A 17,710-nucleotide genomic window follows, 5' to 3' on the forward strand; every position below is an offset into this window, starting at 1 on the left:
CGATGAGCTTTGTAAAAATTGACGCGTTTCAGAAAGGCGGGGCATAGAAGAGAAACAATAATGTACAGTATGTGGAAAATAATGTGTTTTTTGAACCTTAAACCGCATAAACACATTTCATTACACCAAATACACAAAATAATGTTCTTTTTAGCAACATCATATGACCCCTTTAAAATAACTCAAAACAAGAACTGCATAGCAACACCCTAATAACCACATGAACCACATAGCAAAACACTGAAAACTCTATAACCTACCTTCCCCTGTCCACCAAGCCACCAAACTGGACAAAAATCCCCTGCACAATTAAACTAAATCTATTACGGCTGTCGCGAATAAAGTGAAAATGGTAAGTGTCAACTGCATTAAATTTAGATCTGCTCATATTGCACCATATGTTTGTTCAGTGCGCACACTCGCTGACTGAAAGTGCAGACGAACGTGTGATGTAAGAGATTTATTTCGCAGTGTAGACAGCTTCAGTGATTATAACAGGAGTTTTTGGAGAGTGCCAAAACTCGCGCTAGACTGAAGTCAGTGATCATGTTCTTCAATGTTCTTTGCCTGCTTTATATAATTTATTATTATTAATTTATTGTATATAATTTATTCGCTGTTTGAATAACTGAAATGTAAGCGTTATAATTAGTATGAAAACGATAAGTGTCAACTGCATTAAATTTAGATCTGCTCATATTGCACCATATGTTTGTTCAGTGCGCACACTCACTGACTGAAAGTGCAGACAAACGTGTGATGTAAGAGATTTATTTCGCAGTGTAGACAGCTTCAGTGATTATAACAGGAGTTTTTGGAGAGTGCCAAAACTCGCGCTAGACTGAAGTCAGTGATCATGTTCTTCAATGTTCTTTGCCTACTTTATATAATTTATTATTATTAATTTATTGTATATAATTTATTCGCTGTTTGAATAACTGAAATGTAAGCGTTATAATTAGTAACTTACAATATGTTTGATTAAACTGTAAACACTTTAACTAAAAATTTAGTCGTATTAAAAATATTTGATGACATGACATCCACTAACACGGACATCACACTAACATTAAACTTATTTTAGCCTTACCCAGGAGTTGGGTCACCCTCTGCCTTTGCTGCCACAGAATACATTAGAAACCACATCTCTCTCTCTTTTACACACACACACGCACAGTTCTTTTTAACATAATATTTCTTGCATTAGATCAGGCGGCTCAAAGCGTTGCTGGAGAGCTCTGTTGTGGCACATAAGATGATTGGTTCCTGATGCAGAGAAATCTCATGGCTCAAAGGTTGTGCTCCATATGAATTATTCATGTTTTTTTCGGGCTGCCGTTGTGTCTCATGCAGGATTGAAAGGAAGCGCTAAGATGCCACTGTTTTCCCAAAACAATGTGTTTTATGCAGCTATACTCCGCCCAAGGTCACTATCTTCATTCAAAGACACTGCAAATGCAGGCACCCGGAGACAAAGTGTAAATATTTATTCTGGTCGAGCAGCAGGAGCCCTGTGCAGTCATGAACTTCTTAATGTCATAAACATTCCCGCAGGCTCCTGATAAAGCAAGCTCTCACTTTCACTCTCTTACCCCGTCCAACATGCTGTCCATCCACCTCTTCACGGTTGTGTCCAAGGCCTCACCGTCCAGTCAGTCATTGACTTCACAGGCAACGTTCTTGTGTGAAGGCACTATAACATATGTCCAATGAGCTAAAACAAATTCAAAAGAGCTTTAGGGATGACCATGAATATTTGAACGCTTATTTCTCAATAAGGAAACATAAGTTGGAAAAAAAAAATACATTTAATTAATTTGTTCAAATGGCAATTACATTTAATTAATTGAATTAAAATTCGATTTAAATAAATTAAATTCATTATTAATTCTTTCAATATCAGACAGCATTTACATTGTTTTAACCAGCCAAATCTCACACACAGGATAATATATATTTAGTTAATACAGTGCTTAATTCACAGCATAAATGGAATGTAATTTGAAAAAAGTACAAAAAAATTACATTTGTGCATTTAATTGATTTGTTCAACTGCCAATTCAATTTAATTAATCTAGTTAAAATGTAATTACATTAAATGTATTTTAAATGAATTTAACTACTTTAAATGTATTATTAATTATTTTCACATCAGACGGCATTTACATTTCTTTAAGCAGATGAATCATGCTCACAGGATCATGAGATATCATATTTAATAAATACAATGCTTATCTATCAGTATAAAGATTCATAAGATTTTTTTAAATGACATTTATACATTAATTTGTTCAACTGCCAATTAAATGTCATTAATTGGATTAAAATGTAATACATTTAAATGTATAAAATTAAAATTATTTTAAATGTATTACAGATTGATTTATTAACACAAAATAAGTAGTAATAATAATAATAATAAGATATAATAATACATTTTAACATAATAAAATTTAAATTGATTATAAATGCTTTCAACATCGGACATCATTTACTTGTATGTTCTTTTATCCAGCTGTATCACACACACAGGATCATGGGATATCATATGCAGTGAAGGATGCATCCTTCCAAAATCATAGAGTTCAAGACCGTAGTAGACAAGATATTAGTCAAACATTGACATTTTTATTTTTTATTTTAGACAAAGCCTGTTACATTCTATTCCTGCATTGTGAGCTGTATGTACTACATTTATGGAAATTTCAAGGAGAAGGTATTATTTGGGAACTTGACAGCTCCTGGGCACTGTCTCCTTTCATTGTATGGAAACACAGATGCTTGTCGTCTTTTCACCACAGAGAACACTGACACTTACTCACTCATATTGTGTCTCCTGCATTATTTCACTCCTTTCCTCTGCCTCACTTTACCTCAGCGACCTCGTGTGATCAGGAGCAGCTGTCAGCACAGGAAGAAGCAAGACAACATAAAAATGAAGCGGTTTTTGTGCCGGATTGTGCTCACGGTGGCCTCTACAAACCTGTTCAGTGCCATCCCTCCACCGGGTACTGCTGGTGTGTCCTGGTGGATACCGGACGGCCCATACCTGGCACATCCACAAGGTAATGCACTCAATATAGCAAAGTACATAAAAAACGGGTGAAAAATTCTCCAGGACAACTACTAGGATGTTACTTCAGCATGACATTTAAAGGAATAATTCACCGAAAAATTAAAATTTACTCACCCTCAGGCCATCTAAGATGTAGATGAGTTTGTTTCTTCATTGGAACTGAATTGGAGAAATGCTCGCCAAAGGATCCTCTGCAGTGAATGGGTGCCGTCAGAATGAGAGTCCAAACAGCTGATAAAAACATCACAATAATTCACAAGTGATCCTCCAGTCCACCAATTAACATCTTGTGAAGCAAATAACTGTGTGTTTGTAAGAGACAAATTTATCATTAAGGCATTTTAACTTTAAAAATACCTTGTTTTCACATGTAAACGGTGCTTGGTCTGTGCATACTTCTCTCCTCATTCAGACAAGACGACTTTTTCACTGGAGAAAGCAATAGTATGGATGGAGGACTTGTATTTTAGCTGGAAGTAATGGTTCGAAGTTAGAAACATTACAAACATGCAGCTTTTTGCTTCACAAGACTATAAGTGATTGACTGGAGTTGTGTGGATTATTGTGATGTTTTTATCAGCTGTTTGGACTCTCATTCTGACGGCACCCATTCACTGCAGAGGATCCATTGATGAACAAGTGATGTAATGCTAAATTTCACTAAATCGGTTCCGCTTGGTGCATCTTGGATGGCCTGAAGGTGAGTACATTTTCAGCATTTTATTTTTATTTTTGAGTGTACTATTACTTTAACATCCGTTTTAACTAAATGTTATTTTAAACACTTTAAAATACTCTGGCGCCTCGGGGAAACAAATCCGTCCTTATTTAGTTGCCAAAATACAACTTAAGCAGTTTGTCTCTATTGAAAGGAAAAACCCACCACTTGGCTTTTAAAATGGTAAGTACCAGTCGACCTGTTCTCTTACAGTACATCTAATATACACCCGGGGCAGGTCTCATTATTCGACTTACTATGGGGTACAAAACTGAGTTTTGGACTCTCTCAGGGGCCAATACTTGGCCCAATCTCATTCAGTCTCTTTTAACATTTAGAGAGCACCTTTCTGCTCTGCATTCGTTGACAAAAGCTAAATATACCAGCAAATCATTCTGAATAAATTCTAACAGGTGGGCTGTTCAAGCAGCCCAAATCTGATCAAGAAACCTGGCAAAATGACAAAACATTGTGAATGTGTTTGCCAGGGGTCAGTGACACTCTCTGTATTCAGAGGCACCTTTAATGAGCTGTAGGAGTGTTATAGAGCGATGCTGTGGGTTTCTGACTATCACCAAATGTGGTATTGAGTTAACAAAGCCTCAGGCAGTGTGCCAGACAGCACATTAGAGCACGCATAGAAGTGCTACCTTCCCATCACCCTCCTCTCTCTCTCTTTCTCTATTATTTGGGCAGGTCGCCTGGCAATGATTGGAGCACATTTACTCTCCTAATGGGCCCATGAATGTTTCTCTTGTCTTACACTTCATACTTTTTTTTTTTTTTTGGTTTTATACATATCTTACATATTATTATTTTGCGATATACATCACAATGGTAAAGAGAAAAGATCATATTGACTTCCATTTCGACTTTAGGAAATGGTAAATCAACTATTACTTATCCTTATGTAACTATCCATCACTCAATGGCTCTTTACTTATTCAGTAGTAGTATGTTATTTTGGTCTATCTGTTTTTAAAACACAAAATCTAAACATTTTTCTTAGCATTGGTGGAATATTTTAGCTGTTGGACTCATCACAGTGCAAACAATAATGCTTTGTTTTCACTCTCATTCCTTCTGTTTTTTTTCCCCTCCTCTCTCTTGCTGTAGATTCGAACAACCAAAATGTGACGGAAATGCCAGAGCCCATCCAAACAAACCAAAGGACCATTACAGGAGCAGACACCTGCAGGGTGAGCTTAACTGTCTGCTTATGAGCAGATACAAAAATATGAAATGACTTAAAACTAGAGGACTATTTATAGAAACTAGGCTGAAAAAAATGAAAAACAACACCTTTTTATCAAAGAGGAAGGAAGGAAATAAATAACAACAATTTAATTGAATGCATGTCTTTTAATAGGTGCACTACGTATTTATTTTTGCGTTTATCACTTTTCATACTTGCTTGCACAAAGTCAACATAAAAAAATGATAACAATATAAAGTTCAAGCATGTCTGTTTGTGCATCTATATCTATATGTTTTTGCATGTGAGCTCAGGTATGTGTGTGACATCTAGAGTCTAAAACCATCTCCTGGTTTCCCACGACCCTACGGTCTGCCTAGACGACAGATGTTAACAGATCATCTCACTGAGGAAAGGGGAGGTAGAAAAGATAGATTACAATAGATAGCACAAGCCTACGAGGATGACAAGGAGGGATGAGTGTGGGGGAGTGGCCGTGATGAAGAACAGAGGAAAAAGGAGTGGAGGGCAAAGATAAAAAAAAAACAGCAAAAAGGAAACGAGGGAGTGACTATCATTTCCAGCATGAATGAAGTCGTTGATTAAATTTAAATAAATAGGAGCTGCAGTATTTCAACTCTGTATGTGGACTAGGTGATATGTTTGATACTTACATATTGATTAATATTTTATAAAAAATAAAAAAAAAGTTTGGTGCCATCAAGATTTTTTTTAAAAGAAATGATTACTTTTATTCAACAAAGACACATTAATGTAGTCAAAAGTGACAGTAACGATATTTATAATGTAACAAACGAAAATTTGTTTCAAATAAATTCTGTTTTTTTTTTCAGGATCCTGCTAAATGTATCAGTTTCCACAAAAATTAAGCAGCACAAAAGTTTTCAACATTGATAATATTAAGAAATGTTTCTTGAGTAGCAAATCAGTATATTAGAATGATGGTATATTAGAATAATGGATGATTTAAAAAAATAGCTTTTCCATCACAGGAATAAATTACAATTTAATATATATTCAAATAGAAAACATATTTTAAATTGAAATCATATTTCACAATAAATGTAGCCTTGGTGAGCATGAGAGTTTTAAAACACTAAAACATTAAAAATCATGATGGCCCCACGTTTTTGAACAGTAGTGTATAAGTAATGAACATTAAGAATATTAATATCATGATTTTAAAGATTTTAGCACCACTAGCATCTGTGAATTTCCAATAATAAAAAAAAAGTTTGATTCACTTCTAGTTCATTCAAATTAGTTTATTTCAGAGCAAAACTATTATATTATTATTCTATTGCTCAGACCTAATGTAATGTGGTGGTACCGTGTTATCAGATGGAGTAATACGGTGGCAAATATCTACCATGATTCTGAATGATTATAATGCATGGTATAAAAACTATGGTATTTATAGTATAATGGTATTTACTAACAAGAAAGTGCCATGGCATTTTTATGGTATTTTTAGAATATCCTATGCACTTCTAAAAATACAGTAGAAATACCATGGTACTTTTTTGTTAGTGTAAGTACATGAGAAATATGCTTTGTCTGAGTCCCAAATAACATAATGTGGAGTAACCCTGGCCAGACTTTGACTAATAGATTTATCTACATACTTTAATTAAGATTAAGTGGTGAAATAGGCAACCGTGAGGTGTGAGAATGTTTGTGTTTGTGTGTTACTTTGGTATATTTTTCTTGGAATCAGACAACACCTCCCTTTGGAAATGTCTTCAGAGGTAAAGGGATTCATAAATAAATTTGAAAAATCGATCAGTGAGGGTGCAACAGTCTTTTCTTTTATGAGCTTAAACATTTTTATACTACCACACTGATTTATGTAACAATATAGAACATTTTAGATTGACAAATACCAACAAACACCACAAAAAAAGCACAGAAATAATCAAATTGCTAATACTCACTGATGTTATTGCTAAAGGTGCATATTAATGCCTTAAAGATACATATTAGTACCTAAAGTGCACATTTTAGTACCTAAATGTACTTAGTAGCTTTTGAAATGGTACCAGTGACAGCTTTTGTACCTTTTTTTTCTGAGAGTGCAGTATGGAAAGTTATATTAAGGACAGTAAAAAACGATAAATTGACGACACGTGAAGAAACACGTTGAATATTTTGTAATAAATAGCCAGTTTTTCTTAGTGGATAGTATCACTCTGCACCCAAAAAGTAATGCAATTATTTAAAATGCACCCCAATGTTCAATTAATTGTATCTGAGTTTAATATTATCCCACATAAATCTTTAAACATACGACACAGACTAATTGTAATTGCTGATCTTATTCTCCACTAGACTAGCTTTGTCACTATGCACTTTGGTAAACATGCCAATATCTCAATATGTTAATGAATAAACCTCTGTTCCTCAGGTGTGTGTGTGTGTGTGGACGTTCAGGCTGCCAGCAGCATGTGTACAGGTGCTGTTGTGTGTGAGCAGCTCTCTGGTCACGGCTGGTTAATTGTGGTGTAGAAGGGGGGCTGATGGGGGCCGGCGGCTGCTGGCAGCTAAACATCCACAATCCACAGTCAATATCGCAATTCTCATGACTCTGTTGCAACTTGAGCGTTTTTATGTAAGTTCCACAAGCTGCAGGATTCTGGGTAGCGATGAAATGTTGTAAAATGCAGGATCTCGATGGGTTTACTTATAGTGAATCCTCAATCAGCATTTAAATTAGCTGGAGAGTTCATATGAATGTCTGAATGTTTTTTGATTTCTCATGCTTACTTAAGTAGAAGTATCTAAAAAGAATAGTTCATAACACAGTTATTTTATGAAAAAATTTGAGCATGCTTCAAACTGAAGGGGCTCCACTTCTGTCTGTAATCTTGCAGGGTTAATAGAGCGCTGCAGTCATGACGTATTTTTGTAGGCCAACCTGGAATCTAAGTAAGTTTAGGGACAGGTTTGTTGGTATGGGTAGGTTTAAGGGTAGGTTAAGGTGTAAGGGATGGGTCAACTGTGTAATTATAAATGTAATTACAGATGTAATTACATGCAGGTATTTTTAAAATATAAGTACAATGTAAAAACATGTATGTACACAATAAGTGCATTGTACCAAATTATTAATTTAAATGTAAGTACATAGTTGTTAAGGCCACTTAATATAAAGTGGGTCCATGTTTGTTATTGAGTGTCTAGACTACACTAAACGTTGTCATTTTTATTGAAAAAGCAAGAAGAATGTTGTTCCTCATATGAACATGTGTGAACGGATATTTTATTGTGTCTGATCTCAGTGAGGAGCAGAAACGCACGCAGGACACGACACTCACTCGCAAACGTTTAAACGTTTAAATTTTGCCTTCATTTTGCCTTCTCTTTCTCTTGTGTGAGGCCGTCTGTTTACCTGATCACGCTCTCTGACACACACACACACACACACCTGTTCACGAGGACCTCGGCATGCCTTTACTTCTTACACCAGAGAATCTGTTGCCTCTGGGCCTGACCATAAACAGACCAGCATGTGAAGACTCCTCCTTGCAAACACACACACAGACAGACACACAAACACATTTTCCCTTTCTTTATCTTGCTTTATTTGGACAGACAGATGGATATGAGAAAAAAAGGTGTAGGAGTGTGTTAAACTCCCTCGGTTTTTTCAACAGCCCACTAATATCTAAAGAGCAGGGTGGCCAATATACATAACACAAGCTACTGAATGAGATGGACACAGATTTGCTGAAATAAAACAAACACTTTGTACACCAGATTTACTTAAAAGAATGTTACTTATTAAAAAAAAAAGTTTACTGTCCATTGCCAAAAAATTAGTCAACAAAAACTACCTTGATGCATTAATGCTTTACTATGTAAATAATATAGTTACATAGTAAAGCATATCATTTTAGTATATAATCATAGTGTTATGTACAAATATTTTTTTTAATATGTATTCATTTATTGCATCATCATGATATTAATGAGGATTATGGGGGGAGATCTTAACTAAAATGAATTGCTGAGTCCTATAACAGGGAATGTTCTCAGAACGTTTCTTAATATTCTGACAAGGTTCTCTCAAAGTTATGAACAAACATTCTTCCAGTAATGTTAAAAGAATATTAGTTCAAAGTTATCTGGTCTTTAATAATGTTCTCAAAACATTAGCACAGAAACGTTATTTATACATTGTTCATGGAATTGGAATGGATTTTTTATCCTGAAATGTTTTAGCTGGACGTTCATCAAACATTTCTTTAAATGTTACTACTTGTTACAGACTGTTAAAGAACATTCAAAACTAACATTCCCATAATGTATGCAAAATGATCAAATTGAATGGTCCCTTATCAGGCGCAGAGCAATTAGAACATATTTTTGTTAGCTGGGTTAATAAATATAATGTCACAATCCAAAAAATAGGCTGAATTTTTTATGCTTATGCAAAATATAATTTCTCATTTTTGTGGTGAATTATGACCTGGGCATGTTTTTGACTGGTTTGTGGGTTTCCCACAGACAGCAAACTTTTACCTGTGACCATAAACCTAAATCCTCTGTTTGATTGGCAGCTGTCATCTTCCTCAGACAGGATAGGGGAGGTCTGATTTTTACGACAAGGCAGTGAAGAATCTCTGAAGCCATAACATTGTTTAACTCTCCTACTCTCCACTATCTTCAAGTGCAGTTGGTGTAAAACCATCTGACAGCTTTACATCTTCCAAGTGTTTATTGGGCCACCTATGGCGCCAGTGCCTCAAATAGCCACTAGAATGTGTAACAGTATATGCATTTACTGTAAACCTGAAAATTACTTTCAGACATTTGAATGATTGGGGTTGGTAATTTATCCCTGTGATGCAAAGCTGGATTTTCAGCATCATTACTCCAGGCTTCAGTGTCACGTGACCCTTCAGAAATCATTCTTAATACGCTGACTTGCTGCTCAGGAAAGATTTCTTATTATTATCAATATTGAAAAGAATTGTGTTGATTTTGTGGAAGCTGTGATACATTTTTTTGTACAATTCTTTGATGAATAGAAAGTTCAAAAGAACAGCAAATTATTGATTTCTTTTATATGGTTGTAGTGACAAAATAACATATTTCAGTAATAAGGCCCAGAGCGGCAGAGTTACGAGGTAATTCAGTCACAACAGCTGTTTATGAGGTTTCATAGCTGTTTATACTGATAACCTAAGGGAAAAATGTCACATGAAAAGAAGCTTTGTTCTCTTTTAATCTTTTTTCTCATGCTATTTTGTAAAGTAACAGCTTAATGTCACTAAAATCCAATGAGAAAAGAAAATTTAGGACAGTTTATGATCGATAGTGAAGTACAATTTAAAGGAATAGTTCACTCAAATTCATTCAGAATTCTTTTTTTTTTCTTTTTCTCGACCATGTTATTCTAAACAGTTAAGCACCACCGCTCATTTTGTAATTTTTGCGTCTTTTTTTTCAGGATGTCCTGGGGAGAAGAAGACAGAATTCCTTACGAGCGTGTTGGACGCATTGTCCACAGACATGGTCCATGCGGTAACTGACCCGGCCTCTGCTGGCAGGTAAACAAGAAACTGAGAAATGACAAATGTAGATGTAATGGACCAGTTCGTGAAATTAACTGACCCTGCCTACAGTGTGGTGTAAAAATATTCTCTTAGTTCATTAGCTGACTGACTGGATTAATTGACGCTGCTATTCAGGCCCCTATCAAAAGGCAGCAATGTATATACAGTGCATGTTTCACAGGCATTTATCTGGAAAATCATGTGCATGTAAACATCAGTGTTTGATTTTTCCTCCATTCAGGATGTTGGAGCCAGACCCCAGTCATACTCTGGAAGAACGAGTTGTTCACTGGTATTTCAGTCAGCTTGACAAGAATTCCAGCGGCGACATCGGAAAGAAAGAAATCAAACCGTTCAAGCGTTTACTGCGCAAGAAAACCAAGCCCAAGAAGTGTGTGAAGAAATTTGTAGAGTACTGCGACATCAGCAATGATAAGGCCCTGTCTCTCCAGGAACTGATGGGCTGTCTGGGTGTCACTAAGGAAGAGGGTGAGTCTCTCTGTTTCCTGATGGATGTCCGAGAAATAAGGGCATCTACATGCTACACTAGAGTTTACACTGCATCAGAGAATGCTGGGAATAATTAGGTTTGAAATGGTAAAAAAAAAAAAATGAAATGCAAGGGTTTGCAAAAATGATGCTCCACTGAATGCACTTTTTAATGCAATTTGAATGCAATATATACTACTGCTCAAACGTTTGTGGTCGGTATGGCTTTTTAGTGATTTTGCAAGTCTCTTTTGCTCACCAAGGCTCATCAATGCATTTATTTGATCAAAAATACAGTAAAAACGGTAATATTGAGAAATATTTTTTTTATTATTTACAATAACTGTTGTCTATTTGAGTATTTTTTTTTATTATGTCATTTATTCCTGCGATGCAAAGCTGAATTTTCAGCATCATTACTCCAGTCTTTAGTGTCACATGATCCTTCAGAAATAATTTTAATATGCTGATTTGATGACCAAGAAACTTCTTATTATTATCAGTGCTGAAGACAGTTGTGCTGCTTAGTTGTTGTTGTGAAAACCATAATTTTCAGGATTATTTGATGAAAAGAATGTTTAAAAGAACAGCATTTATTTGAAATATCAATATTCTGTAACATTATATGATGGTATTGCTAAATCAAATTAATTTCTTTAAAAAATTACCCAAAATTTTCTGAAGCAGGCATCTACTGACCAATAACATTTTTGAGAATCAGGTCGCACTTTTGGAATTCCAATCTGCAAGATCAAATTTGTTTGAAAGCCTGAAGAAACAAAAATAGTAGTGTTTTTTCCACATAATTATGACTTTATTTCTCAGAATTGTGACTTAATATTTCATAATATGACTTTTTCTTATTTTAATCGATCTTATTAGAATTAAAACAGGTATGTTTTAAAAATTTTTTAAGATGAAATCAGTAGATTCACAGCATTGTCTTTTCAGCAGCATGAACTGACTGATGAACTGATTGGATGAGGGAGATACTGAGCTCTACTTATTGTAGGTTTCAGCCTGAGATTGTTTGAAGACTGTGGTCGTTTTAATGGCCAAGAGCACTTGCATTTGTTTGATAACTTTCTCAGAAACAACCCGTATTGCCGTCATGTAATGGGGAACAGGCTTGTAAAACTTTCTCTTTGGTGTTTCCTCAGGGGCAAAAACAGGTGAAGGCACAACATCTAGTAAACTGGTGAGTTAATGTCAGTGGCTGTTAACATTCTCAACATGCATTCCAACCTTCTCTCTCATTCTTTTTTACAGAGCGGTAGATTGAAACCAGTTACTAATACAAGTAGACAATTGCATTTATAAAGTAAAGCCATTGCTTTAAAATAGCATTTTCCTCATTCTCTCATCTAACTTTCTTCAGAACCTGTCAAAGAAGCAAGGCTGAAGTGGCCGCAGCGATTGTTCCCGCTCCCGTCCCGCAGATCCTGCCCCCACCAAAACGACGATGGAAACCATAGTCTTTGCACTTTGTACTTTAAAACCATGTAAATTCACTCTGTAGAAAAACAAGGTATTTAAACAGACTGCTGAATATGTGAATGATATAGCTAGCATTTTTATGTCCTTACAACAAACAACAAAAAGAATAATAATAATTTAACACATACAATGTATGTGTCCTTTGTGAGTCTAAAATAAGTATACTTTTCTAAGTTGTACAAGTTGTATTACATGTTGCATTTGTCAAGGCCATCTTTGTTGTTATGTTTTCTGTCTTTTTTGTTTGTTTTGTGTGTCTCATTTCTGGATAGTCTGTAATGCATCTAAACTGATTTTTTTAGAAGCCTCAACTTAGTTTTTATACCAAATCCCAACTATTGCCTGAGCTTGAAATTATTACAGATTGTAGTCCTGTACCACACATGAAATGGGAGACCGTACATTTTGTTGAAAGTGCTACATGATGATTAGAAATAAAGAAGTCTTTTATAATAATTTGTATTCTTGTTATTGCGAAACTGTGTGAGAGTCCATTGCTTCGCAGTCACTGAATCTGCATGCATGAGCTGTGCAGGAAAAACAAACAAGCATTCAATTAGTGACAATAAGTTTTAATTTGACATGCACATGTAGATGCATGATTCTGTTTTTCTTTGACGAGCTTAGTACTTCCATCAGTCACCTCAAACTGACCTCATTCTTTTACCTCCAGGTGTAAATTATGATAAGCAGATCTGGTGGTGGATCTGTGAGATTAGATGCCGCACTCTGTGGTTTTAACACTGCAGAGAATGTAAAGAAGGGGATCCGTTTTTGACGTTTCAAAGATGCCAAATTCAGACCTTCTGAAAGGGTACTTTATTTTTATTGTCTATGATTTGGGATGCACTAATAGTACGCAATTTGAGATAAGCATCTAAGTTGCATAAGCAGAATCCACAGTTGCTTCTCAAGAAATTCCTATATTGTATATTGCTCCAAAATAATAACCAGCATCAAGTATGTCAAGTATAAAAATATGCCACCACTAATTAAGATGATGCATTTTTATTTTGCGTATTTGTTTTCATGTGCTTTATTTAGTCAGCAGTCAGATGTGAGCCCTTGTTTGTGCTTTTTCACTTGACTGTGTTTCTCATTACTCCAGCACCTGCGCTAGACTCTACATTCCCATCCTGCAGTCAATATTCAGTTAATCTTTCAACAACAAACTAAAAAGTGTAAACATATCTACAGCTGGCATAGTGAGCTATCTATCTATCTATCTATCTATCTATCTATCTGTCTGTCTGTCTGTCTGTCTGTCTGTCTGATGTAGGTGGGCTGTGTGTGTGTGTGTGTGAACAGGTTTGAGGTCAGGTGACCCCTCAGAGCACACCTGTGGTTGTTTTTAAGGCCGGCCGTTTGTTGTGACATACCGGAGAAATGCCGCAGTGTCTCTGTCAACATGACCAGCATCCCTCAGAGTCCCTCGTATGACTCTCCCCGACACAGATCAGGTTGCTGACAGGTGCGTCACCCGCTCCTTTCTTTTCAATTGCGTCATCTTGACATTCTCTCCTTCTTGTACTCTGTCTCGTTTTCCAGTCAACAGATAAGTGTTGCGATCCACATCTGGACAATTCCATGTAATGTTATCAAAATAATGATATTCTTGTATAAAAATCATCATCATCATCATCATCATCATTACATTCTCTGAAAAAATAAAAAACAAAGCTGTCACTGGGGACATACGCTTTTAAAAGGTACACCATAACCTATTTGCCCCTAAAGGGTACATCCTTAAAGTGGAAGTGAAGCAGTCAGTCAAGTTTACATTATTTAGTAAAGTGATTTCCACTTTGATTGAAAAATATATAACAAAAATGATTAATGTAACCATTTTAAAGAAAAAAGGTTGTTTTGTTATAGCTTTTAGAGCAAGGGCGCCGCCATCTTGCAGTACCACCGCGTGTGACGTCACGGGGTTGGTTCGCTCCGATGGCCAGTGAAGTAATAGAAGCATTTCTTTACATTTTGATCACACGAATGTTATTTTAACACACAAATAATTTGGTTTTCACCATAATTTGGATGAATATTCAACATCAAACTGTCTATATGCTAAGTTTTGATCGTGGTATCCCAAACATTGTTTTCATAATGCCAGGCGCAAGGTGAGGTAACCAGACAACGCTCATGTCGCATTTTATTGTTATGTTAGACCATTAAGACATATGCTTTACACTGACTGGTTCACCAGTTGTATGTATCATATTTTATGTTCACCTGCGAATACTGCGAATTAGCTTTCCTGCTGTTAACAGGACATAGTGTTTAACTAATCACCTAACGTTATCTGAACAATCGGACCAGTGCTGCTTCCTCAATAAAGTTTATCATTCTCACGTGTTTTAAGCCTTGTCAGTTTAAATATTAAAGTGTTTTAAGCCATTCAAGCGTGAGACAGCACGGAATAGATTTCAGTGCGGTATTTACACGCTGTGATAGACCTTTTCTGAAAGAGATCTAAATGCTAGCGCGTTGTGATAGATCATTTCTGTTCGCGCCGGCGGCGCCGCACACACACACAAAGCCACAGCTCGGCTCGGACAGCACGTGAGTAGGCTACCAAATTGAGCTTTCTGTCGCGCCTTCATCAGCAAATGCACACAAAGCACGTCGGAATGACAGTCTTGAGGAGTATCCACGTAAACGAGTATTGTTTCCGACCCGCACTTTACCCCAAACCAGCAGGTTCACGACTACTTCAACCCCTAATACTGCTCGGTCCCATCGCCGTATCGGCTCAAATGCATAGGCAATTGCACTTATTATGGACTTAACAGTGCTTTCAATGTAATCTTCCTCCATTTCAAAACAAGCGTGTGTTCAAAATGTAAAGAAATGCTTCTATTACTTCACTGGCCATCGGAGCGAACCAACCCCGTGACGTCACACGCGGTGGTACTGCAAGATGGCGGGCACCCTTGCTCCAAAAGCTATAACAAAACAACCTTTTTTCTTTAAAATGGTTACATTAATCATGTTTGTTATATATTTTTTCATCAAAGTGGAAATCACTTTACTAAATAATGTAAACTTGACTGGCTGCTTCATTTCCACTTTAAAGGTGCTTATCAGTATCGAAATGGTACATATTTGTACTTTTTTTTTTCTGTGCGAAGCCATATGATGGCTGTCATTATTAAGTCATTATTCACTGAAAATGTTTCCCAGGCTCTCAAAACTCTTTTGTGATATTTAAATTTGCCACTGTGAGTAAAAGCACTATTTTCAAATGAACAGAAGACCAAATGAGATTTTGAGCTCTGGAAAATGAGATGATTATTCGAGCTGTATTATATTGTTTTGTTTGACTTTTGTTTTAAAGTATACTACCATTCAAAAGTGTGGGATGAGTTTTACTTTTTAAAGAAAGTAATACTTTTATTTAGCAAGGACTCATTAAATTGATCAGTGACAGTAAAGACATTTCTATTTCAGAGAGACTTCTATTTAAATAGATTTCTATTAAAAGATGCTCTTCTTTTGAACTATCTATTCATCAAATAATCCTCAAAGAAATGCATACGTTTCTACAAAAATATTAAGTAGCACAGCTGTTTTCATTGATAATCAGAAATGTTTCTTGAGCAGCAAATCTGCATATCAGAATGATTTCTAAAGGATCATGTGACACTGAAGACTGGAGTAATGATGCTGAAAATTCAGCTTTGCATCACAGGAATAAACTACATTTTAAAATATATTCAAATAGAAAAGAGTTATTTTAAATTGCACCAATATTTCACAATATTACTGTTTTTACTGTATTTTTACTCAAGTAAATTAAAGTACTGTATTTTTGCTCAAGTAAACAAAAACATTACAAAATTTACTTTTGAATGGTAATTCATAATCATTACACATAACTCAAATCCCACATTATATGGTTTGCAACAGTTGTAGAATTGCCCCACCTATTTCCCCCTCTGTCTCTGTCTCTCTCTCTCTCAGGACTGGTGCCCAGCTCTTGCCAAGCTCTCTCTGCAGCGGTTCCTTTGTGTGTCTTGGATCGGGTCAGTTCTCCAGACACACGGCGGGCCTTTGTGTCTGCCCTGTGTTCCTCATTCCCACACTATCCACATTCTTCTTTTTCATTTAATTCTTTTTTTTCCCCTTCACACCAGCTTCAAGCCACGCTAAGTCTTTGATTGGAGCTGCTGATGTGGAGATGAAGGATGACTGTTTTGTTGTGTGAGCACATGGCCGCTTTCAAAGGTTGTCACAAAATCTGCTGCCAAGGGACCATAAAACACTATTCTGAATGAGATCTGTGATTTTCCTTTCACCTTAGTCTTTATGAAATAATTCTAATACTATAGTTGGTCATATACACAACACTTCCACAAGTCTAAAAGTCATACAGCATCAAACACACACAGAAGACCAAATGTCCAATGTTTGTGAGGATGGGGGCCACAGTAGCCCCTTTGAGAGTAGATTACTGGGGCAGCTGCTGTCTGCTCTGACTCTAAACCTTCATGATATGTGGCTTTGCTGCATTTTGCAGATCTAATAAATCTTCAGCTCACCTTATTTAACACCAAAAGGAGAGCAAGATCAGAGGGGCATGAGAATGAAGGAATGGAAGAGAGTTGAGAGAGGCCAGCGCTTTACTCAAACCATAAGGACACTGTGAGTAGGGTGAAGAAAAGAGTGCTATGTAGTCGCTTACTAGCTCAAAAGTGACCATGCCCAAATCTGTGAAATCCATATTATAGTCCCTACTCTGTTCCCTCCTATAATGTAGATCTTAAGCTTGATATAAAAAAGTAATAGCACACCTCTTCTTGCATTATTTGAGGTATCATTTACATAACATAGTTACATAACAAAGTTTAATAACTTAGTATGAGGGGTTTGTTCTAATCTCTAACCCTAAATATGAACAATACACTCTTAAAAAGAGGTTCACTGAAAGGTTATTTGGTGAACCAAAAATGGTGTTTCTTTTACATCTCTGCAAAAAACACTTTTGGAACCTCAATTTTTAAGAGCAAAGTATAATAACTTAATGTGAGGGGTTTGTTCTAATCTCTAATCCTAAACATGAACAATATTAATGCTTGTTTTATCGTAGTAGAGGAAATCTACTACTAATCAAATTTCATATATATATATATATATATATATATATATATTTACAC

General features: G+C 35.9%; 1 protein-coding gene across 1 annotated transcript in view; it reads left to right on the forward strand.

Annotated features, from left to right (window-relative positions):
- Window positions 1-12,961, forward strand: part of LOC107734272 (SPARC-related modular calcium-binding protein 2-like) — a 35,763-nt gene extending 22,802 nt beyond the window's left edge. Inside the window, exons 8-13 of the mRNA XM_016546183.1 lie at window positions 2,879-3,065; window positions 4,911-4,993; window positions 10,463-10,562; window positions 10,810-11,057; window positions 12,218-12,255; window positions 12,436-12,961. Coding sequence (XP_016401669.1) covers window positions 2,879-3,065; window positions 4,911-4,993; window positions 10,463-10,562; window positions 10,810-11,057; window positions 12,218-12,255; window positions 12,436-12,459 — 680 coding nt within the window. The 3' untranslated portion in view covers window positions 12,460-12,961. The remainder of the gene's footprint in view (window positions 1-2,878; window positions 3,066-4,910; window positions 4,994-10,462; window positions 10,563-10,809; window positions 11,058-12,217; window positions 12,256-12,435) is intronic.
- Window positions 12,962-17,710: the final 4,749 nt, after the last annotated feature.

This window comes from Sinocyclocheilus rhinocerous, unplaced genomic scaffold, assembly GCF_001515625.1.
Source record: "Sinocyclocheilus rhinocerous isolate Xijiao unplaced genomic scaffold, SAMN03320098_v1.1 scaffold730, whole genome shotgun sequence".
Lineage (NCBI taxonomy): Eukaryota > Metazoa > Chordata > Actinopteri > Cypriniformes > Cyprinidae > Sinocyclocheilus > Sinocyclocheilus rhinocerous.